The following is a 22,577-nucleotide window of genomic DNA, read 5'->3' as shown; positions in this document are numbered from 1 at the left end:
TGGGGACTGGCAGCGGTGTAGACGATTAAGAGTAGTGAGCTTGGTCGTAGTGATAGATACTTATTTTCATTATGCTGTCTCTTTGTGGGAGAATTAGCCGCCGCGTGTTTGTTTAGATGTAGCTCAAATGGGAAAGATGTGCGAGGCGTGGGGTGCAGCCGGCGCGGTGAGCCAAGCAATAGCCCTGCATTTACATTTACAATTACTCACTCTGACGTTAAATTGGCTTTGTAGCCTTTTGACTCTTGACACCATCCTTTCATCGCGTGTACTGGTCCTCTTTAACATTTAAATCTGGTCTACCATCAGCTCATCACTTCCTGGGATTTTATACTATCCATCAGCATGACTATGCCAGCCATAGTAGATTCTTTATGTCAATCATTGTCCACTCGCTCTCAAACTTATCCCCGCCATCGTGAGGTATTGGCTATAACAATGAACAATCTGGCCAATCCCACATATTTCGACTACCCAATCCATCCCTCTCGCTTCCCAATCTCCTCAATCCGTCCAGATGGCCCACAGAATACTCCATCTATGCCACCCCGCACTCCTCCAAAACCTGTATTCCCGCGGTATGACCCTCTCCATGTCCTCTCTGCAAATTCCATCCCACTTCCAACCACAAAGCAGTCATCTCTACACCCCCTACAGGTGGCACCCGGTGTCCTCGCAAACGGCGTCATTACTGTCATGCTGCCCGCCGTCCGCGAGTTTCTCACTGCCACTACCATTGCACCACCTGCCGCACCCGAACTCCCAAGCGACAGTAGAGTATTAGCGCTTGCTGCTCTTGCCGTCTTCTATCGCCCCATGCACCCTGCACATTGGGTCTTTTGGAATAAGGAACAAAAGAGGAACACTGCAGCCATTGTGCAGAGTGTATTAGGTGAGTTTAGTCGACATGTTCCCTCCTATGCGGTCCCGTGCACCATAATTCCTGCGTTGTTGCCTTTGATGCCTATCGATTCTACTTTCCATTACACTCGGTGTGACTCTCCCAATCATATACTAACATCTACTTCAGATACTACCCCCACTCCAATCATCTCACCCATCGGCTGGATAGCCACCCAAGACAACCTGTGGATTCTTGGTTCACTACAACACGCCTATTCCAGTGCCTTATCTTCCCAACCCTGGTACGCCGCATACGTACCATCTGAAAGCGAAACCCGCATGAGTCTGCGCAAGCGCAAGCCCACTATGATCCAAGAACAAGTCATCGAAGATGATGATGACGATCTCCTCGTGCCTCAACCACCAAGGAAGCGTGCAAGGACGCGCAGAACTGTCACAACTACTAGGAGCCCGAGGAAACCGGAAGAATTCTCCCCGCCTGACAACCCGGAGACAGAGGATGTGCCCGATGAGGTCGAAGCAGCCACCGAACTACCGGAACCGGAAATAGTGCTTATGTTGACGCGCGCAGCTAAACGCGAGCTCATCGAAATCCCTGTGCCAGCACAAGATGCTGAGAAATCTGTCTCGCCAGAGCCGCGTAGGAGCCAGCGGAAGAAAGGTGATTCACCGGCATCTTCGGCTACTACTCTCACGCGCATCCACTCGCGGGAGTTGTCGGCAGAATCCGTGGAAGGCGCTGAAAGCGCTGGAAGTAGCACTGTTTGTGAGGAGGAGCCAGACAAGGAAAAAACAAAGAAGGGCCGCACGGAGAAGGCCGTCAAGCGTCTTGACAATACTGGCGAGGACGGAGACGAGGAAGAAGCTGAGCAGGAGAAACCTGTTCCCGCCAAGAGATCTCGCCCCTCAGCTTCCCGTGCAAAGCCAAGGTCCAGGGCCCCACCAAAGAGAACCAACTCGACGAATACCAATTCCGAGGAAGGCGGCGAGCACGCAGATGCTACTTCCCCGCCACCTGTGCCTAAACCAAAGTCACGCTCGCGCCCGAGGACTCGCAGGCGTTAGACTTGCGCAGATTCTTTTTGTTTCAATACGTCAATGAATTTCTAACGCACTGGAGGGACCCAATCATCATGATATCACGAATTGCAACGAGTACTGGAGCACATCGCACATCACATCACATTATATCGCACAAGTATCGCACTTCGTCACTGGTCAGGATAATCTGGCCCATCGGAACAAGATCAACGAAATGAAGGAAGGAAGGATCTGAAGGAATGAATGCATAGAATGTACTATCATCGATTTTCAGGACTGAGAAGTTGTTGCATCAGTTCTTTTCCTATTCTCGTCATTTTCATTTTCCCCGTCTTCTCACCATCATCTCCCAGGTTTCTTTTCTTTTTCTCCCCTTCTCCCTCTTTATTCCTCAATTTTCTTTTCTCTCGTTCAGGTACGCAGTTACTGGATTTGTCAAGGGCAAGACCCCATCGTTTGTTGTCGCGCTGCTATCGTTTCCATTTTTACCGATGCTCACCTCCATCACTATCATCACTTTTCTCGATTCCTTTTTTTCCTCGCCTCATCCTGTATCATCACGTTACCAGCAGGTGTGTAACTCGATCTCCCCTATAGTGGCAAGGAGGATACTGGTGTATATGTACTATTACGACGACTGCTACCTATAGATAGCTGGAGCTCAGGCTGCACACTTGCAGAGCTGAGAAGGGTGTATATCATATTTTCTTGATTTTCACGTTGTGCATTAGAATCGTACCAAGATTTCGATCTGCTCGCGAGTCATGCCGGCGCGTCGATGACAGACGCGGTGTGACAGGTCACGTGCATGTGAGTTTGTTGTCACGTTTTGGCCAAGCTCCTCCCAAGTGTGCCTTCGTTGTCATGCTATGATGGACTACGATCAGATGTATGTTTCAGAGATCTACACATGAATGTGCTAATGGCACATTTATGTACGATCACGCTGCGACTTGGCTGCCATACGGAAACAAATAGCCATGATGACGATGATCCCGATCACAACAGACACTCTGGGATCTGCTGCATTGCTGAAACTCCCCTGACGATCCTCAGGTCCAATTGGCAATTATAGTTGTATCTTTTTCATTGCTTTATTTCATTCTGCGTTTACATAAATTTACTTCCTATAGGACGTTGCATTCTCCGAGTCGGTGTTTGATCATTGATACTATGATTAATCCGGGACTTGGACTTGGACTTGAATGTAAGTATCAGTTTATATACGCTTTGATCGCGGTCTCATGAAATTTTACAGTAGGGTTTGAAATGTAATTCACTCTAAAGTTGTTACGTCTCTTCAGCGAAGGGGTTTATTTTGGGCGACTGTCCTAGACTATCCTTGAGAACTGGGGCACACCAGCGGTTCATTTAAGATATCCGCCGGGATGGTAGATGATCGATATTAATGCGGCGGTCCATGCCGCGCACGAAATATCAAGATACCTACCAGGATGGTGAAGTCCCACCGTCACCGACATATCCCCGAATCCCACACTGGGACTGTGAGTCTGATGGGTTTAAAGCTACCTTTCTTGGATTACCCCATAACCGAGGGTGCGGAACGCTTTGCTGAGGTATTTGTGCTTCCAGGTGGTGTTCGGGTATAATACTGCATGCTCGATTCTTCCTCCTTGAGCTTGTGACGCCGTGGCGCGTTATTACTCTAGCTACCCCGAAGGAGGACTCCTTTTCAAGGACACAGGATGCCCCTACATCTGGACCTACTCAATTTTGGATATCTCCGAGTTCATATTATGTAGCATCGCCTTGAAGGATATGACCGTGGCCGGTGCTATCGCCACTTCGTCAAGCGCCTCGTGTTATGAGCCAAGATGCCTCGAAAAAGAAATCCCACTCTCGACACGCCATACAGCACGCATATACTCAGGCTATCAGTAAGTATCCCGCTGCCCATCGTCACGATGATGTCACGGTACCTGTTTTTACCCTCGGATGGCCTAGTCGCATATTCTAACTACATGGGGCCATTCTCACTAGGCCGCGAAGACCATAGGACCGATCGTAAGATGCTTGCACAGGAAGCTTCTGTTCACTGCTGATAATCTGGTTCTGCGACTGTGCCACACGCTAGAGTGAGAGATCCTCTCCATTCCAACAGACTCGATCGCTTACGGTATTTGTATTGTCAGAATACTAACATTATGAATTGGGTGTTATTACTCATTCGAGCCACCGCCCGCCACAATATTGTGCCGAACATGAAATACTTCTGGGTCCCCAAACGTTATCGCAAGCTTGGGGGCGTATTGAAGCCGTTTTATGGTATGCTAAGAGCCCTTATATTGGTGGGCTTCTCCTCGTTATCAACTCTTGTTGACACAAGTTTTCCGTCAGCCACTCCGCAAACCGCAAACCTAAATATCTTTATGAACGTTTGTCCTTTCCTGCACCAAAACGTCAGTTCTCACAGTGGAATCATATCGCAACACCGGACTTTATAAGAAACGTTTCGCCGGGCCTTGTCTGTCGTCCGACAGAGTAGTGTTCAAACGTTCTATCATACGACATATCGATTTACGGCAAGATTTCTAACAATCAGCGTCTTGTGCGGAGATTGTTGGCTAGCTTTTCCCTATTCCAAGCTGGATTCACGTCGACATGCGATTCTGTCATGTGTCCCCCCTGAAGGCCTGACGTTCCAGACGTTGTTGGGCCAACGCTGACACGACGTGCTGCGGTCGCGCCCCGAAGAAGACCGCATTACGTTCACTTCGAATTACTGGTCCTGGATCACGAGACATACGGTTCTCTTTCTCGATTGGGCTGGTTTCAAATTTACCTTCAAGTCGGTTTCTCTCAATACATTAGGATGCACCATTGACATGCGACTCTTCGTCTCGGTTGAGCACGCTTCGCGGAATGGAAGTCCGAGTGCTACTTATTCTCACTGGTCTGCATAGGCGAAGGAATCGAATACCTTTTTATCTCGACGCTGATAAAGCTAGAAGATAAGAATATGCGCTGTCCGACAGTTTTGTATTCAATCCGGCGAAACGAGGACCGAACTGTGGGTGATAACAGTGATAAGTCTCTACCCCATTCATGTCACACCTCCGTTGGACTTATCACGCGAACATATACAGATATGACAGTCCCCGTTGACTTCATAAAGTTACATGGGCAATTATATGTAACATATGACGCTCGAGAATTTAATCCCCCGCGAAGCTCAGGGAGAAATGAACATTGCTCGGCTTAGCGCGAGCGAACTGGCTAGGCGTTATGAACGGCATTGTCATCGGGCCAAACGCCGGGGTCCAAATTAACCTGATGGGCATATTAACGCGATCGCCATTTTTGTACAAGGCTATCCGCGGACCCCCTAAGAGTATCGAATGTCAATTCACCGACATCAGATATCAAACCATTTATTAGTTCCAATTTCCGCTCGTCGCATATCAAGTCGTACAGCCCATCGAGTGCTCAGAGACGCAAGGGATACTACACGCAGACATTCACGCTCATCGGTGGTGGTTGACATACATAGACGGCTGCGTTACCGGCAAACCGCGTGGGCTTTCCGGTACCGCGGACAAACATCCCACGACACTGCATAAATACGCTAGGATCGCATTTCAAACCAGCGCTCAGAAAGTTCACCGTGGTTCTAACAGCTGTGCTTGGCGATCAAAGTCCATCGGGACCTCAGTAGGGCTCAGTATTTGAATACGCCGTTTACCAGGGATTGAAGTACTCCTAGGACGAAACCATGTGGTGGACTTTGGAGGATCGGTGCGTCTGTCAATGCCCGGTCCGGAGAACGAAACCTTGATGAGAAATGTAAGAGTACTATCCCCTCCTGGTGGGCCAGGACTGATGGTCCGGTGATTTATGGTGGCCCGCACTTGGTGAGTAGCTTACAGGGTGATCAAAGATTACCCGATGATGTTTCAAGTATTTTCCCGACAGCATTCTATGGGGTGGGTTCGCAAGGTTAGACTTCGGTAGCATTTATCATTCACGCTGAGATCGAGTGGTCTTCGATCAGCCTACCGCCGCGGGAGAATAGCGAGGTTTGGATATGAATAGCAAGCCAATTACCTGATTGCGAATCAAATGACCTTTCGATTTGAACGAGAATGCCGCCTGGCGGCGTTAACTGTGTGCAGGGTACGACATATGTATTATGCACACCATTGACTGGACATTGCAGGGATGACCAGAAATGCCAATGAATGGCGAATGAGGCGGAATTTGGCGTTAGTGGAGTGTCAATTTCGCTTAGATGAGATTAGCACGATAAGTCCTGTAGGGCATAAGCCAAACCACGGTGCTAACCCCCCCTGATATCTTTAATTCAGAAATGTGGAATTTATGTAAGGGTTTTTCCCCATAGAAGACCTTCCCAGGGCAGAAAAGGTTCTCCCGTAAGACTTGGAGAATTAAACTGTATGTCAGCACGCACAATGGGTATAAATAACCAAGACAGTTGATGCTAACATTTCTCAAGAGTGTCGCAATCCGTATCATGTTCCTGAGCTGCTATAAGTAGGCCAGGTTGGGTTGAACAGTAGGTTTTATGGGTCTAAAGTGCACGTTGATGGGAGCTCCATAGATGGAGGGGCGCGAAAGGCGTGGCAAGCATGGAACCTTGGAATTGAAAGTCCTCGTGAATTTGGGAGTTCTCAGCCTTTCCTAAGCCGAGCGGGGTCATTCTCCGAAAGTAGTAGATATGAAAAATGCGGCTACATAGCAAGTTCCAATTCGAACTTTGGCAAGACCCGTCATGGAAGCCGGCTGAATCTGAATCAACGTGTTAGCTGTGGATATATAAACGTGCCGCTTGTTTTGTCTCTCACCGTCCATGTGCACCCACATGACCCTATTCCCGTAAACAGCGGTAGGTTATATATGCCCTACGCTATCCTCGGGGAGTCGGTCAATGTCACTCCCATGTGCCGAAGGGAGGGGATTAGGCACATAGTTGATGGCACCGAGTGGATATTGGACAGGGAGTCAAGAAGCTTCACCCGATAAAACCAACAAGGCTATGCATGGCGTAACTGACCAGGCCCCATGCCAATGAACACCACGGATGACAACCGTTAAACACGTCGATTCCTGTGCATAATTGCAGAATGAAACAAGTAAAAAGTACTAGTAAAATCATCTTTTATAGCTGTGAAACAGCAACCAGAAATGAAACAAAAAAAGACCGGTGGTTTGGATTTTTGAAAGAATAATGTAAAGCTATAAGCGCTGTGACCTGGCAAGGCATTACCAAATTCTGCTTCCGTCTTAGCGGGTCACCCAAACTCACCAGCCATTGTTGCGCTGGCCACTGCTTTCTCTCTTCCCACTAACACCATCACTCCTCAATGCTCTCCCAGTCGTCTTCCTCCTCTTCTTCATCCTCTACGTCCCTCCAAAAGATGAAGAAACGGTAAGTCAACTTCCCTGCCTCATGCTCCCCAATTCTCACCCTCCCTCATCCTATCTCTTCAGTAGATGGTCGAGAGAGCAACTCTTAAAGAATCTTGAGGTCATTCAACTTCTCAATTTACTAATTTATTCAAGATGATTAAACTCTTTCTTCGTCCCATTGTAGATCTTGGGTCCTCTCGCAGCACCGCTGCCACCAGACCTCCCTCCGTCACCCCCCGCATCCCGGTCAAACTCCCCTAGTGCACCACCCACCAAGAGAAAGCATGAATCATCACAGGAACATGACGTCGTTAAGCGTTCCAGAACAAACGGGCTACCAGAGAAGCCCTCATCACATCACCATCATCACTACCACCCACCACCACCACCCCCTTCGCAACCGCTCAGGTCCTCAAATGCAGTTCCTTCATTCAACTTGCGTTCTGAGCCATCAGAGGATGGCGAAGTACGAGAAGATACCACTGCCGTGACGCCCCGGGGTCCGGCGCCTGCAGTTCTATCAACCACTGTGCCTGTGCGGCGTCCGCGGCGCGGACGTCCAGCACTCACCTCCTTCGATGAAATGCATGATACATATCACAAGTATGGTAGAATGCTCAAGTATTCTGGCGATGCTCGCTTCTGGTCCACATATCCTGCCACACACAAGGAGTACCGTCCACTGGTTAATCCCCCGCCTCCAAATTCTCCTTATCATAAGCATGGAGGGCTCATAGCGCGGCTCGAGCTCGTGGACGCACTTGTATGCTTCACTTACTCATTGTGGAGCAAGGATTTCAGCAGGAAATCGTGCTTCCGTGAGACTTGGGCCACTATCGAGGCATTCCTTGGGTGGTGTAAAAATAAATGGATCGCTGAGCTTGATACGATTGGCGATCGTGAAAAAGCCCTCTTGGGCTTGATGTAAGCACCCCTTACTACGATTTTCCGTCCTGCTTACGCATTTAACGCACACAGCTGGATGATTGAAGGATTCATCCATGGGCGAAAGTTCTTTTTTTCAGCAAAGACCGTCATAGAACCTGAAATGGACCGCATATGGGCGAAAATGAAGACTGAGATGATGATCCTCAGCAGCAATGCGGAGAAAGCGGATGGACAGCCTACACCACCAATGCTTCCTTCCCCCGCAAGCATAGCTCCTGTCAATAGTGCAAATTCTACACCCATAAACAACAGTGCGAGCGGCACTCCGAGTGTGAACACCTCTAGCGGTATCAATCTGGCGAACTCGCCCGCTCCCTCGCGTTCAGCACCCCCGATTTCTACCGCACTCCCACAGTATATGCATGGTCTTTTGCCTCAGACAGCCAAGGGACAGACTGCGAGCTACAATATGGTCGAAGCAGCCGCCAAGGCAACAGCGCCCATTAATCCCGCGCTTGCGTTTAACGTCAAGGAGCTATCCGGTGGCGTTATGGCTGCAGGGTACTGTATGGAGTATGCTCAACGCACTCTGACCCTGCCCATACTGGCACGGCATTATCCCACGACATTTGCCCGGATGATGAGTTCGAGTCTGACCGCGCACGAAGAACACGAACCTGACATCGAGGATGAGGAAGGGGAACTGTTCTGGCCTGGCCAGTGTGTAACTGGAGAGGGCCTCGGCTGGGTTTGCCTGATGGGTAAAGCCATGATCAAAGAATTCGGCCGAGACATTGGCTATCTCGGACTTGCCGGCGTCGTCCCCAAGCCTGCTCCTGGACCGATAACAGGCGACTCATCCCGGCACGCGTCTGTACTCCGGTAGCAGGCCATAAGAGGCCACACCATTTCATGCGGTTCTCATTTCTTGTCGGCATTATCATCTGGAGTCATGATTTTACTTGCAATCCACGGAAAATTTTGGATTCATTTTCTCGGATTTCATTGCGGAGAAGGTTTTCAAGCCTTCCGGATCTCTCGCCCTATCGCGCCAGCTTTCCTCAACAGACGTTGCCTGCGCTCTAGCGACCTCGTCCAACCCTTCGTAGCACCCTGCTGCAGACCAGTGCATTTAGCGCTCCCAACTTTAGATCAAACTTGTATTATTACTCATATCACTTGTCATCGATATCACCTCTGCCCTGGCCGTGGCCTGCCGAGATCCGTCCGTTTCCGTACCGTCACTGCCCTGCTGGTCTGCCGACTCTTGTTCATTGGGTTGAGAGGATGTGCTAATTGCATCGTCACCGCCATCATCCCGTCGCATCTAGCACTGGCCTCTCATTCCTTGTATTTATCCCGATCTATACGGCTCTCGTCCTCTCAACGCGGTCCTCTTTTCCTGCTTGTTGAAGGAGATAAAACGTACATATGTACTTCTACTTATTATATGAGTGCCGTCGAAGACAGGACACTCGAGGTTGAGACGGCTCGGACCCCGCGCCCCATCAGATTGCATGGGGTGTGTATCTCATTTGATCCCTGGGGTTGAGAATTACTCTGCTTCTTTGTACACCTAATTCAATTTCCTGGATTTTGGTTGGAACGCGCGCTGAATAGCTCCGTGATCAGGCCCAGGTCCGATCCATGTGAGATCAATAAGCTCCACCAGCGGTGACAAGTCCAAATGTAAAGCAGTGTTCAAACGTTAACTTTCTCTGTCGTTGTGGGAACGTTCCTAGAACATAGCCACCCATTCTATGTGGCATATGTATGTAGCATATGGTTGATGCGGGATCATGTGCATGCATAATGTCAGCGTGGTTAACATACACATAGAGAAACATGAGTGCAGCATGAGCGCAGCGTTGATAATGAAGCAGAAAAAATGAATATCCAGAAAGCCCACAGCAGTCGCACTCGGATTGCACAAGTCCCCCAAAGTACGCGAGCAGCGGTTTTCACCGGTTAGACTTGGCAACACGCTCAAGCTCATCCTTTTTCTGTTGACAGCGGTGATGAGGTCATGATTGTTGTCAAAGACATTTATTTACCTTAATGGCGTAAGAGTTCGAGGAACCCTTGGCAGCGTTGATAAGCTCGTCAGCAAGACACTCGGCAATGGATTTTACGTTGCGGAAGGCAGACTCCCGCGTCTGATACCAAATTAATATGTGAAAATAATTATGAAGGTCAGGGTATGCTTACGCCGATAGTTAGGAGGGAGATGGCTTGGTTGACTCTCCGCAGGGGTGAGACATCGACGGCTTGACGGCGGACGGTACCCTGAGAACCAATACGGGTGGAGTCTTCCCGAGGGCCGGTGTTGACAATGGCGTCAACAAGAACCTATGTATGGATTAACACTTGTGTTGTGCAGTAACTTTCGCCCGACAGACCTGGATGGGGTTCTGGTCGGTGAGGAGGTGGATGATCTCGAATGCATGTGCAACAATGCGGACGGCCATGAGCTTCTTGCCGTTGTTGCGGCCCTTCATCATCAAGCTATGGCCAAACTTTCAGCGTCTACACCTTCGTGGAAGGATCTTTGGCGCACCTGTCAACCAATCGCTCGACGATAGGCATTTGTGCCTTCTTGAACTGCTTCTTGGCATAACGACCAGCAGTGTGGGGCAAGTAGACAGCATGGCGGACTTGGATGTAGTCCGTGAGGGAAATGTCCTTTACTTCGACACTGGACCGAAGTCACGTCAATATAAAGACTATGCATCGAGAAATCCAAACATACTCCTGGGTGTCCCACTTTCCAAACAATTTAATTTCCTGACCGATTTTTGAAACGTCCTTGGGAAGGGTGGTGGCCATTTTGAGGTACTTGAGGGATCTTGATGTAAGGTGGCCTTGGACCTTTTGCGCGACGATGAGCGGCTGTTTGCTCCTGTTGTGCCACCACATAAGAATAAGGTTTGCCAGCCCTCCGGCAAATGCCGAGAACTATACAGTTCCAGCATACCCTCGTGTCAACCTCGTGCGGGGATCACGATCATGGATGTGACTTTAAATCCTTCCAACCGAACTGTTTTGCCGATGGCCTCATCTCCGAGTAGATCGTGGATTTTGTCTTGTATCATTAAATTGTTGTGGTTCGCAAAGTTATTTCTTTTCCAGTCTACTTTCTGCAACAAAGCCCATTAATCTCCCATGATAAGTGTTTGGCGCCACATGATGTGATGAGGGTTCAACCTTCGTCTCTGTCCAGCGCCCCGAGGAATACTCATTTAATATCGGACCGTCGTTGCAGGTCTTTCCTCCGCTAAATATCATTCTCTCTTGTTGTGCGTACATTTACAACCTCGTGTTTATTTTGACGGTGCAGCATGGGTGGTTGCAGGCTATGGCATATCCTATATGGGCATTCGGCATTCTGTTTCTGACCGGAGTCTATCAGTAAGTTGTACACACACTACCAAGGTGACCTCGGGTATAGATATCTTACGACAAAATGGTTGAAATTTTGACCTACAGTGATAAGATTCGCTCGTATTTCTGAACAGAGAAAGCACTCAGCCTATGTAATTCTGCCCAGCTGGTACGTTTACTTTACGATCTCGATGGATGACATTGAATATATGGTTGTGAAGGGTACTTGGTACTTAAGGGTGACCCTTTTTTCTTTTAATAATGATAAACGGATTGATTACGTCTCATTCGTGTGAAAAATGCAAGAGCTTCTGTCTTTGCTTCCTAAGTATTAATTGTCGACTTCGAGAAGCATGATATGACCTGATTAAAGTTGCCCTGGCGTTCATGTGTCCAATCGAACTCTTTCCCCAGGACCACCAACGTCCCTAGTCATTTCCTCCCCGTGAATTGAGAACAGACTTGGACCCTTCAGAAAAATATCGATCATGTCATACAATCCAGACCTCGCAAATTATGACCCGCAAGCTTTTGCGCTTGCCGCTCACAATGTGTGGGTTACTCGTGTCTGCCAACGTGAGTATTAGACGTGCTTTGGTCGACATTCTGACTTACTTTTTAATATATCATAGTGTGTCCTTGTATCATTTTCTGTTATGATTACTGTACGTCTCAGGGTGCGTATCAAGACCACTGCGCTGATGCTTTTGGCTAGTGCTCACGCTCGATCGAGAGGTGCGATCTCCGTCATCGTGTGGGTTCGACTGTCTCATTTCTTACAGGTTGAGTTTATATGGGTCCGTCTTTGTCAAACATATGCAGGATTTGACTTGCTCAAGAATACTATCGTAGAGACGGCCGATGAGATTTTCCAACATATTATATATCATTGTAAGATTGCGCTCATACTTGTAGAATGCTTTTGAATGTCAGTTAGGTGAGATTTGGTGGCGGCGCACTCATATTGTGAGTTCTTGCTCGTCCAAAACGAATAATACAATCGCTGACTTCTTGTCTAGTCTCTCTGCTTCAGGTAGTCAACGTTTATCTTAGTCTCGAATCATCGCAGAATGACGTCCTTTTCAGCATTTATGAGCAAACACACTTCTAAAGAGGTATGTTTCTTATTACTCCATTTCTGGGAACTGAACACCTTTTAGTTGTAAGTTGTATTCCGAACATCGTTATCGTATCAGCTGTTCACCCTACCTTGACACTGAAACAATATTATTAGCTGTGAGCAGGAATTTCCAGCTATGATGCCAAGTCTTATAAGGCCATTCAGGTTCATTATTCCTAAACATTCAAGGGTGGCCCAGTTTCTGCATTCTTTGGGCAGTTCAGCGTGAGACATGTTTCATGTTTTCAGATGAAATCGTTGACCTTTGTTCAGTCATACTGCAGCTCCGAGTGTACGCTCTATACCGTCGATCTCTAGCGGTCCTGATTGCGATGGCGGTCGGATTCACGATGGAGGTTATAGTCATGTCTATCTTTCTAGGAATAGGCATGGCAGAGAATACCAGCGAGTATCCACTTACCCGCACAATTGCTCCAAATTTGACATTTTCTAGATACAAATAAGCCGATGCCAAATATTAGAATCTGTGCCGTCACGCACGCGCCGCCTGTGCTTGCTTACGTGTGGTTGCCCGATATCGTTTTTGGAACATTTCTATTCGTGCTTGCAGGAAGGATCGGGTTTAAACGCGGTAGATTTGGCTTCAACATCTTCCGCATGGAGAGAAAAGACCTTGTCGATGCTCTCGTGTATGGCAACCTCCATTACTTCTTCTGGTAAGTAGAGCCAATTATATCTGCAATACATTGTCGTGACCGCACCCGATAGCATACTCGTTGCGAACGTTGTAAATACGGGAATCTGGCAAGGATTAGGGGTGGGTCTGGTCCTGCCACAAACTGCTTTTGATTCATGACTGACTTTAACAACAACAGTTTAGCTGGTTCGAAGCTCCAGAGGGGTTCGCAGCTGTCATTGAAATCGTCCTTGGGTGTCGGATGGTGCTGGACCTTAATTCAGCGGTGTCTGATTCTGACGGCTTGCGTCTATTGGACTCGTTCCCACTCAGAGACTCTTTCGGTGTCAGAGAGGGTCCGTCAACACTTTATTCTGCGGTTAGCACCTACGATCTTGAGACTCCGCAAGGTCAGCATCGGCATACCCAAGAGATTGAGTTAGCTTCTCCAACTAGTCCTGAGTCCGGGGAAAGCTCTCGCGTTCTCATCGAGGGAGCAAACGAGTTGTGTAGCAGTCCGCTTCCTACCGTTGTCCATTAGTGTACAAACCTATTTTTACAGAAATCTATCACTCCACGAGTACATAAACCACATTGATTGTTCGGTTTATTGCAACTGCGAACGAGTTGACCATGTGCATGAGGCCTTGAGGAAGCAACTACGAAGGTTACGTAATACACAACAAATCAATCGTCTCGACAGCACCTTTCTTCCACTTTCACATCTTCCATCTATTGTCCTATAATAGGTGATAAGTCCTGCTTCAACTATCAGGTGTTCGTAATAACGTTCCGAGGGCGAAATTATTGACATCGTGGATATAGACAATGATTTACAGGCGAAATAACTGAGGCCTATCAAGCTTGTTGCTGGCGGATGCCACCCATCAATTCGAGGATGTCTAGAAAAACTTACTCTAAAAACTGTCTTGTTGTCAGTGACCAGACACGTACCTTGCAATCTAGCTTCTTTCTTTTGTCTTGGAGTCTCCGTACGCTTGGTTCCAGCAAACGCCTAAACGTGCGATCAGTGAGGTGTGCCATAATTAGAAAGCGGTCATTAACACTTGCCTGTTGAATTAGAAGCTTCTTTCTCTCTTGTATCTCGATGACCTGATGGAAATTTCAGTAAGATAGAACGTTTAATTCAGCGAACGTACTTTGGACTCGACAGTATTCTCGGCGATCAGCTGGTAAACGTGAACTGGTCGCTTTTGTCCAATACTTCTTCAAGTTAGTTCGGTCAATGGGAGAAGACACGTGCTGCAGCTCACCGATTGCATCTGTCGATCGCTTGACTTTCAATACCCTCCTGTTGTGTACGTCAAGTCGTTGCTGCGGAAGGGGAGACTGAAGAACTTGCCTGCCACCAGCTAATACGGGTGGGTTAAGGTCAGTTCGTTGGAATTAGCTATCATAGGGAAACGCACGGGTCCATCCTACGATACCGAGTAAATTTGAAGTTGCAGGGATAAGAATACATCACTTACAAAAAGACATTATTGGCAGCAGTTAGGTTCAGACCCAGTGATCCAGCTTTCAAAGAAATCAACATCACTCTGGGAATCTTGCTTCCAAAGGAGGAGCCATCGAATTTAGCTTTCTGGCTAGTTGACGGGCCGTATGTTGCTTTCGCTTTACCCTTATTCTTGGGCTTCAACTTTCCCTTGCCTTTCTTTGCCATGGTAGAGATGTCCTCCTGAAAGTCGTCAGTGTCATCGTCAGCATCATCTACGATGAAGCTGGAATCATCGTCCTCCAGAAGGACATCCTCTTCCACGAAAGTTGTTTGTGTCGAGGTACGTCTTCTGCGTGGCGGAAGGGAAGTCTCGATGTCAACCAAATCCCCTTCAGTTTCAAGTGGAATAGAGAACTGCTCAAGGACTTCTTTCCGTCGCTTTGCTGACAGCTGGCCATCAAATCGCACATATGGAATGCTACGACGCAATTAACATTAATTAGAAGCGATCAGTAATAAGGTCACATACCCATGCTCCTCGAAGGCCTCGCCGATCTGGATGCAGTGACATGAGCATGATTGCAATACCTTGAGGCTTCAGGCGCACCTTATCCAGGAATGAAGTAAACTGGGAAAAAACAAGGCTCTTCTGGTCACTAGGGATGAGTTGGAGGAGGTGGATCAATTGATCAATCTTTGCAGACGATCCGGTTCGCAGTGTGCTATCATGAGTTTCGTTCTCATCATGACGGACCGGCACTTGAGTGAGTTCAGTGGGAGGTGGTGGTTCTATTAAATCACCCATCCCAATGGTACGGCGATCCTAGAGATATGTCAGCGAACTGAAGACTGCTATAGACATAGCTGTACCATAGGACATTTCGGGTCTCTGGCTATCACTTCAGAAATGCTGGAAATTAAATCAGAATACTGTTGCTGTCAAGCACTATCACGAATCCTGACCATGCGAGACAGAAAGAATGGGAACAAGCCGTGATCCTTGGATCGTTTAGGACGTCGAAGCAAATAGGACACTCTTCATTGTCTTCAATAGCTTTAGCGAGGAGACTCTGCAGAAGGCGCCTCTGATCCTGAGTAACCGGGAGAGCGACACCTGCAGTTTCTTCATTATCCTCTGTAGCACGAAGTTGTTCCAAGTAGTTTGGAGGAAGAAGACCTGGATGCAGAGCTACTTGTCGTAGCCGTGTTAGCATACTAAGGACGTTTGTTGTGAACTATAAGGGGAACCCAGGTTAACATAATTGGCCTTGCGATCGGGGAATACGTACCGCAGTGGTCATCCCTCCTTGTTGATTCATGAACCTCTCCACTCGTTGCTGAGAGACTGAACCAATAGCATCATATAGAGCCTATATGACATTGAGTGTGACCGATATTGCAACAGCAGACAAAACGTACTCGTGCTTCATCTCCTAATGGAACTGGAATGACAGTAATGTCGACCTAACAGAGAAATTAGAACCATCGTACATTTTGGAGCAAACAACAGTCGTCACTACCGGAGGTAAAGGCACAAGTGGCTTCCCAAATCTGTCTTGCATCTACAAAATCCAGGTTCGATCAGGACTGTCCGTCTGTAATCTGCAGTACCTTACCTCCTTTGTACGACGAATACAGGCGTGACTCATCAGAGCCTATAGCCGTAGTAATCAGTAGGATTCGACATAGGGTAGTAACTACTCACTCGCAGCAGTTCTGCACCGGAAGGATCTCCATCTTTCAAAGGACGTAGGAGCAAACGCTTATAGAAGTCCTCGTTGTCGAGTGGACGACAAATCTGAAGGAAGGTCAAGATAGACCCAAGATCCTGCAAGCATTTGTGGTTTAGTCATTTTTCTTCTACCATATCTCTGGAAAACACACCCTTGGAGAATTAATCTAAAAATATGGGATTGTAGGTGAACTATTTGGCATCCAAAATTTGTACACTCACAATGGGAGTGCCAGACAACACCCATCTGCGTTGGGCCGTGAGTCTGCAAACAGCTTTAGCCATCTTCGTCTTCGGATTACGAATCGTGTGTCCTTCGTCAAGAATGACTCGCTAATTGAAGGACAGAGAGTAGATAGGTTATAGCTTGTGTTCATGTCATTATTCACTCACCTTCCACTTCACGTCGAACAGCGCCCTTTCAATCTTCTTTTTCTTCTTAGATGGTTCATGACCAACGGCAGCTGCAGAAACGTCGGACTCTCCGGTGACCGTCTGATATGTAGTGATGACGACATCATACTGCGAGAGTTGTTGAGGTGTCATGTCGCGTGTTGCACCATAATAGGTGCAACATGAGATTGCACCTCTGACGCAATGTTCTTCAATCTGTTTCTCCCAGTTGGATATGACCGAAAGTGGAGCAACTGGTATCCTTAATCAGCAGAAATACCCTCAAATGAGAAAGCAGAAGATGTTACCAATAAGTGTGCTCCTCGAATGATCAGTGGGAACGTCCTTCTTAGTTGCAAGAATGAGAGCTAGCATGGAAAGCGTTTTCCCCTGCATGCAAGTTTAATATCACCTCTAAGTGTTTGAGAGTCCTACTGACCAGCCCCATGCTATCTGCCAGGATGGCGCCACGGCCGAGCAGAGGAGGTGATGATATCTCTTGAGGAGTTTTCGTTGCGACTATTCATATTGATGAGCAAAGTACAGCAAACAATATCACATACTCAACTGTTGAAGTAGTGGGGCTGATATGACTGAATGAATGACTGAAAGTTTAGAAGAAGCAAGGTTAACTCACCTCCGAGCCAATTTTTCTGTACTGCCAAAACTGAACCGGCTTGTCGGACTCCTTAGTTGGTAAAGACGGGTATTCATGATCAATACACCACTGCAGCGCTTGGTTCTGCATGCGAGAATCAAGTAGATGAAAAATACACAAGCAACTTCCACCTACCTGGTGCCTGAGTAAATCAACAACCAAATCACCATTGGCGATGCCAGGGGGAGCGGGATGGACCGGAAGACTGAGAATGTCGTCGACAGAACATAACGCATCCAGGAGAGAGGCACGTCTTCCCTCATCGTCTACTTTCTCTAGACCGCCCAACATCTGTTTGAGCTCAGCTGCATTCTGCAGAGCTTCTTGATGTTTTCTAACGGCCTCTTGCTGCTTTTTGATAGCCTCCTGCTGGGACTTTGATTGCGTTGCTTTGGCTCCGTACCTTTGGCTTGACGACGGCTGAGATGTGGACGACGAACTTGCTGCCGAAGGCCCAGCAGCGACTGCATATGCAGTAGATGATACTTGTCTAGTCGCGCCTCCTACTCCGCGAGGTGGAAACCCGCGCTGACGAGGAGTAGCCCAAATTAACTGGGGCTCTAGCTGGTCCCTCTTGTCAGACGGTCCATAAATCTTCAGTGTCCTGTGAATAGTGAGCATCCTTCCGATACATGCAATGTTACAAATTCTCACATCGAGAGTGAGTAGCTAAATCCAGACACTATGTTTTTCATTGGAATCTTGCCTATATGGTATATGCAGAAGACTTACAGTTTCCTTCGTGCATCACACCTTCAACAGTAATCGCGCCACGATCCAAAAGAGGGGCAAGCTTCGCAGCTGTCTGCTTCGGTACATGCCCAACCTTACTACCCCCAATATTCTGGACCTCAATGGCATTCCTGCAGCGGTATTAGCCTTCAGCTCGATATCGATAATTTGCTATAAATACCTGTCGTATTTATTTTGCGGCTCTCTAATTAGCGTGACTTCCTCCCCAGGGCCAACGAGACCTTGGAACGCCACGTGAATGAATGCATATGTGAAGAAAATCTGCAGAAAAAATCACCTTTGTAATATTGGACACCGACAATACTGGAACTCAAGGTGCAATACAATACATCTACAGGGTCAGATTCAATCAAGATGACCTCATCATCGTCATCATCCTCGTCAACATCGTACACGATGGGACTACTAGTAGCCCGTATAACCGGCTTTACAGAGCTTGGCTGAGAGTTTGTCGGTGCTGCTTGCTCAAATGTAGCTTTGCGCTTTTTCTGACTCCGGGCAGGCACCTGGGAGGTGGAAGGTGCAACATGAGCAGCAGCAGAGATAGCTATTTTGGCAGTCAGGGGAACGTCCGCTGGATCCACTCGTTGGTTCGCAATCGCTCGCCGGACTTTGGTCTGATCCTCCGGACTGAGAAAGTGAATACAAACTCAACGTGCATGTCGTAGAGGACTTCTTACCGAATGTTGCCAAAGCCGATTATTGTGCTTTGGTCAACTATTGCAAGGCTTCTCAGGATATCCGGAGTGACACATCCCCTGTGAAATTTTATGGTCAGCACAGACATTCGGTAAACAGTAAATAGAAGTACTACTTACCAGTGACGCCAGGCGACTGTTTCACCATATTCTCCTGGAACAAGTTGCCCATATCTCAATCCTCCGACTGGAATCGGGGAGCCATTACAAGGAGCGGGGCCCTTGCACACCGACCGGGTGCTTCTACTATACTAAGCTCCTATAAGTCCCGTGTTCTCAGCACAATAGACAATAATAATGCTCACATCGATAGAATGCTTTGGCGGTACCATTGATGGGTAACCTACGTAGGTATCTTGTGAACGCGTTGTACTGGCTTCTAACTTCTATGTGGCGTCGTAGTGGCAGAACACAAAGCCTTGCAATTAATTGAAGTCACAGTCTGTTTACGCGGCTTTGGCGCCGTCGCCGCGACGCGACGCGCCACTGATTACGTGATACGCGCCTTCTTGTTTTCTACCACACCCGAATACAGCAGCGGAAGCTTCAAGAAATGGTTCATTTCGATCCGAACGTGCGTATGGGCAGTCCAAGTAGTCTCCCATATGACCCAGACCAGGATGCCGCTGAAAAACGTGACATCCGGAAAAAATATCGTGCTCTTGAAAAGAGGACAGGAGGTCCGTGGCCGGCGCTACTCCGCATGAGCTAGAAGCTTATTATCATGGTCTTTCTGCAAAAGATCAACTTCGCCCACAAGACATAATGGCTGCTGAACTCGTTGAACACGTCGAAGAAGCTGATGAACTGTTCCAAAAAGGTGTGTCTTCCTTTCGTTTCCCTGGTTCGTGCAATGGAAGACACTTTCAGTGAAAAATCCGACCGAGGCTACACTTGACTCTACTGTACTTCGGAATGTATCAAGTATTAGTGCGCAGAAGGCTCGCGCAATGAAACTTGGCTCTGCCGCCTTCGACGTTGATGACTTCGTCTCTAAACTTGCTATATTTATGGGCGGCAGGCACGAGCTTGCAGACGATGCTTCGGAACTAGATGACATCGGTGACTCCGTGATGGACTGGGAGAAAATTGGTCGGAGGGCACTGGCAAAGAGTAGAAGGGTCCCGGTAATGGGATTCATGTCGGTTATTTCCAAAAACTTCAGACTTCGCACTCAGCCCACTACAGGCTTGGACCTCTTTCAGTAGAACAAAAGAAACGCGCCCAGGTCAAACGTGCAAAGCTTGAGAAGAGCAAAGAAGAAGAACGCAGACCTCAGGAGATCAAAGAAGAAGACATCCAGCGATCAGAGAACGAAACCACGAAGAACGTAATCAAGGTAGGTTTGTAAGAGCCCCTTAGTGCATTGAATAAACCTCCTCATAGGTCAGAGAAATCCTTGAGGAGTCTGGTGCTGTGAACCTCTTCCGCTTTGTAATCAACCCCAATGACTTCGCGCAATCGGTTGAAAACATATTTTACCTCTCTTTCCTCATCCGAGACGGGCTTTGTGCCCTCGAAATCGACGATCACGGAGAACCAATCATATGTGAGCATCGTCTCTTTGAGTCTATTGCCCGTACACTCAACATTTGCAGTCTTATGCGAAGCACCTAGTGCACAAGATCGCGCGGACGGGGTAACGTGTCACCAAATAGTTATGGAGTTTGACATGGCTACATGGAGGGTAAGACACCCCCATGTTGTGTTGATCCACACTCACTTTATCTGGTAAACAGCGTGCTATAGAAGTTTTCGAGATTACTGAGTCTATGATACCCCAAAGACCGGCAGCTAAGACGAGATTGGGAGGCAAGTGGTATGGCTGAGATTTGAACTAGATTCTGCTGGATATATTGTTGCACCGATTATTCTTCCACCGTACTGTAAAGTGGATTTCTGAAAAGTTCCATTGCAATAGGTATAATTGTGATAATGTTACAGGATATTGATCTCAATCCGTAATGAGAATTTAGGTGGAGTGTAGTAAGTAGATCTGCCGTTGCCTTCCTATTAACTGAATAAACAATGCCTTGTGCCATATATAATAAACGAATGAATGAGTAAATGAATGTCCAAATATGTAGGTTGAGACGCGACATCCCGTCTAACAAAACGTGCGAGGCTTGAAGGGGAATTTCTTGTTCCCAGCATCATCGTAGATGCCATAGCCAGGCTCCTGGTCGTCGCTGTAGATATGAGCGAACCAACCGACACCACCTTGAGGGCCGAGTTTGAGATCTTCGCAATGGCTATCGAGCATAGAAAAGTAGCCCTGAGTCAAGTTCATTAGACTACCAAAGACGTTAAATTTCATGATGCGACTGACCTCCTCGTTAGCTACCGAGCACTGAGCAAGAATGGTATTAGGCTGAACGCCAGGCGATGTGACGGAGGGCCAACCATTCTGGAAAGTGGGACGCCTTAGCAAAAGAAAAACATTGCACCTGACTAGGATAGACATACCTCATCAAAGTACATCTTCTTGCCATTGCCATGTTCAATAAACCAGTTCATGTCAGTCTCAACGAGCGGCCAAGCAGCGGCACCAAACGTTGCAAGGGCCGAGAAAAAAGGGAGCATATGAATATTGATAAAGTCGATAGCATCAAGGACGTCTTGAGCGCCGCCACGCTCCTGGTATCCGTATGCGAGTTCGCTGACAGTGACAGGAATCCCGACGCCAGAAAGCTTGGATTTCAAAGACGTGACCTCCGCTGCTAGCTGCGAATGCGGCAGTACGTTATCAAACAGGGGCTCGGAACCGAATTGGACGCCTCGAGTGACGAACTTGGCCTTGGGGTTGTTGGTGAGCGAAGAAACCAGCGAATCACGGCGAGTCATCCACTGATCGCCTCCATCGAATCCAAACTATGTGCCACAAAAACTGTCACAATCATAACTACCATTCCCATTTAAAAAGTCTCACCCAAATCAGAGCGTGAACGCCTAGACCTGTGGCCCATGCAGCGCTGACAATATCATCACTGAGATGAAAACCAGTCAGTTCGGAAACAACTAGAACTGATAATTGCATTACTAGAAACCGACTCTGTCACAAGCGCCGTAAAGGCGGACGTATCTCGATCCAAAGGTGTTCTTGATGTCAGCGAAGTCACTGTTGAGCTTGCTTATAGACTGGCCTGGAGTTACATCAGCTCATGAATCTCAGGAGAAAGGATGGTCGCACAAGCAGATACTTCATAACTGAATCCAAGGAATGCATATTCGGTATTTGGAGAACACCACCAACCATCGGTCGAGCTAGGAACACTAGACGGCATGACGAAACCCGCAGACGGGAAACACGGGGAGGAGCCACCGTTGGTGTTCGTAGCGGGTGCAGGAGGTGCACTACCCACAGAAATGACCCCAGACAACGGATTGGTACTAGAGTCACTACCAGACCTGCTGCTATGAGGATGGCAGCTTCGAGAAACGTGGCGGGAAGAAACGAGATCCAGAGATAGGAGCATAAACCCGAGGACGGAAAGAGCACGTGTCATGTTGTAAAGAGTGTGTTGTTAGAATGTGTGGTTGAAGGTGAGCCTTGGATGCGAGCTGA

The 22,577-nt window shown here is 47.9% G+C and overlaps 7 protein-coding genes across 7 annotated transcripts; 4 read left to right on the top strand and 3 right to left on the bottom strand.

The window, feature by feature from the left end:
* Positions 1-438: 438 nt before the first annotated feature.
* F5147DRAFT_651428 (uncharacterized protein) lies at positions 439-1,929 on the top strand (the record flags this gene model as incomplete). Its single annotated transcript, XM_041433540.1, has 2 exons — positions 439-892; positions 1,031-1,929. 2 exons carry the CDS (start codon positions 439-441, stop codon positions 1,927-1,929), a joined length of 1,353 nt encoding a protein of 450 aa, XP_041294586.1.
* Positions 1,930-7,333: 5,404 nt separating this feature from the next.
* Positions 7,334-9,067, top strand: F5147DRAFT_744907 (uncharacterized protein; the record flags this gene model as incomplete). Its single annotated transcript, XM_041439714.1, has 3 exons — positions 7,334-7,411; positions 7,478-8,217; positions 8,272-9,067. The coding sequence occupies 3 exons, from the start codon at positions 7,334-7,336 to the stop codon at positions 9,065-9,067; spliced, it is 1,614 nt and encodes a 537-aa protein (XP_041294585.1).
* A 1,075-nt stretch (positions 9,068-10,142) lies between these two features.
* F5147DRAFT_771955 (ribosomal protein S7 domain-containing protein) lies at positions 10,143-11,007 on the bottom strand (the record flags this gene model as incomplete). Its single annotated transcript, XM_041441304.1, has 6 exons — positions 10,143-10,184; positions 10,236-10,337; positions 10,390-10,530; positions 10,581-10,686; positions 10,739-10,876; positions 10,931-11,007. The coding sequence occupies 6 exons, from the start codon at positions 11,005-11,007 to the stop codon at positions 10,143-10,145; spliced, it is 606 nt and encodes a 201-aa protein (XP_041294584.1).
* Positions 11,008-11,887: 880 nt separating this feature from the next.
* On the top strand, positions 11,888-13,912 carry F5147DRAFT_686802 (uncharacterized protein). Its single transcript, XM_041436788.1, has 13 exons — positions 11,888-12,138; positions 12,195-12,227; positions 12,278-12,297; positions 12,345-12,359; positions 12,415-12,453; positions 12,500-12,528; positions 12,582-12,595; positions 12,649-12,687; positions 12,848-12,907; positions 12,956-13,087; positions 13,137-13,359; positions 13,412-13,460; positions 13,519-13,912. The coding sequence occupies exons 1-13, from the start codon at positions 12,051-12,053 to the stop codon at positions 13,858-13,860; spliced, it is 1,083 nt and encodes a 360-aa protein (XP_041294583.1). The 5' UTR covers positions 11,888-12,050; the 3' UTR covers positions 13,861-13,912.
* Positions 13,913-19,433, bottom strand: F5147DRAFT_686788 (SNF2 family N-terminal domain-containing protein). Its single transcript, XM_041436787.1, has 32 exons — positions 19,318-19,433; positions 19,133-19,263; positions 18,995-19,072; positions 18,592-18,944; positions 18,475-18,535; positions 18,294-18,424; positions 18,216-18,243; positions 17,697-18,165; positions 17,541-17,645; positions 17,472-17,487; positions 17,343-17,422; positions 17,212-17,293; positions 16,904-17,157; positions 16,733-16,843; positions 16,663-16,677; positions 16,484-16,606; positions 16,395-16,433; positions 16,299-16,340; positions 16,198-16,242; positions 16,068-16,148; positions 15,742-16,013; positions 15,649-15,688; positions 15,386-15,601; positions 15,308-15,333; positions 14,810-15,256; positions 14,750-14,758; positions 14,683-14,692; positions 14,594-14,631; positions 14,480-14,543; positions 14,391-14,432; positions 14,274-14,334; positions 13,913-14,221 (listed from the first exon to the last, which is right to left on the bottom strand). Exons 1-32 carry the CDS (start codon positions 19,342-19,344, stop codon positions 14,178-14,180), a joined length of 3,540 nt encoding a protein of 1,179 aa, XP_041294582.1. The 5' UTR covers positions 19,345-19,433; the 3' UTR covers positions 13,913-14,177.
* A 132-nt stretch (positions 19,434-19,565) lies between these two features.
* F5147DRAFT_573780 (Nse4 C-terminal-domain-containing protein) lies at positions 19,566-20,841 on the top strand (the record flags this gene model as incomplete). Its single annotated transcript, XM_041431178.1, has 7 exons — positions 19,566-19,692; positions 19,755-19,832; positions 19,883-20,153; positions 20,201-20,351; positions 20,399-20,561; positions 20,611-20,699; positions 20,752-20,841. The coding sequence occupies 7 exons, from the start codon at positions 19,566-19,568 to the stop codon at positions 20,839-20,841; spliced, it is 969 nt and encodes a 322-aa protein (XP_041294581.1).
* A 278-nt stretch (positions 20,842-21,119) lies between these two features.
* On the bottom strand, positions 21,120-22,296 carry F5147DRAFT_573896 (glycoside hydrolase superfamily; the record flags this gene model as incomplete). Its single annotated transcript, XM_041431184.1, has 6 exons — positions 21,120-21,287; positions 21,342-21,419; positions 21,479-21,883; positions 21,942-21,999; positions 22,053-22,155; positions 22,203-22,296. 6 exons carry the CDS (start codon positions 22,294-22,296, stop codon positions 21,120-21,122), a joined length of 906 nt encoding a protein of 301 aa, XP_041294580.1.
* Between the last annotated feature and the right edge of the window lie 281 nt (positions 22,297-22,577).

Source organism: Suillus discolor (genome assembly GCF_016758755.1).
Source record: "Suillus discolor strain FC423 chromosome Unknown F5147scaffold_18, whole genome shotgun sequence".
In the NCBI taxonomy this organism is placed as follows: Eukaryota; Fungi; Basidiomycota; class Agaricomycetes; order Boletales; family Suillaceae; genus Suillus; species Suillus discolor.
Note: the sequence above shows the minus strand (reverse complement) of the source record. Positions and strands in the feature narration are given on the sequence as shown.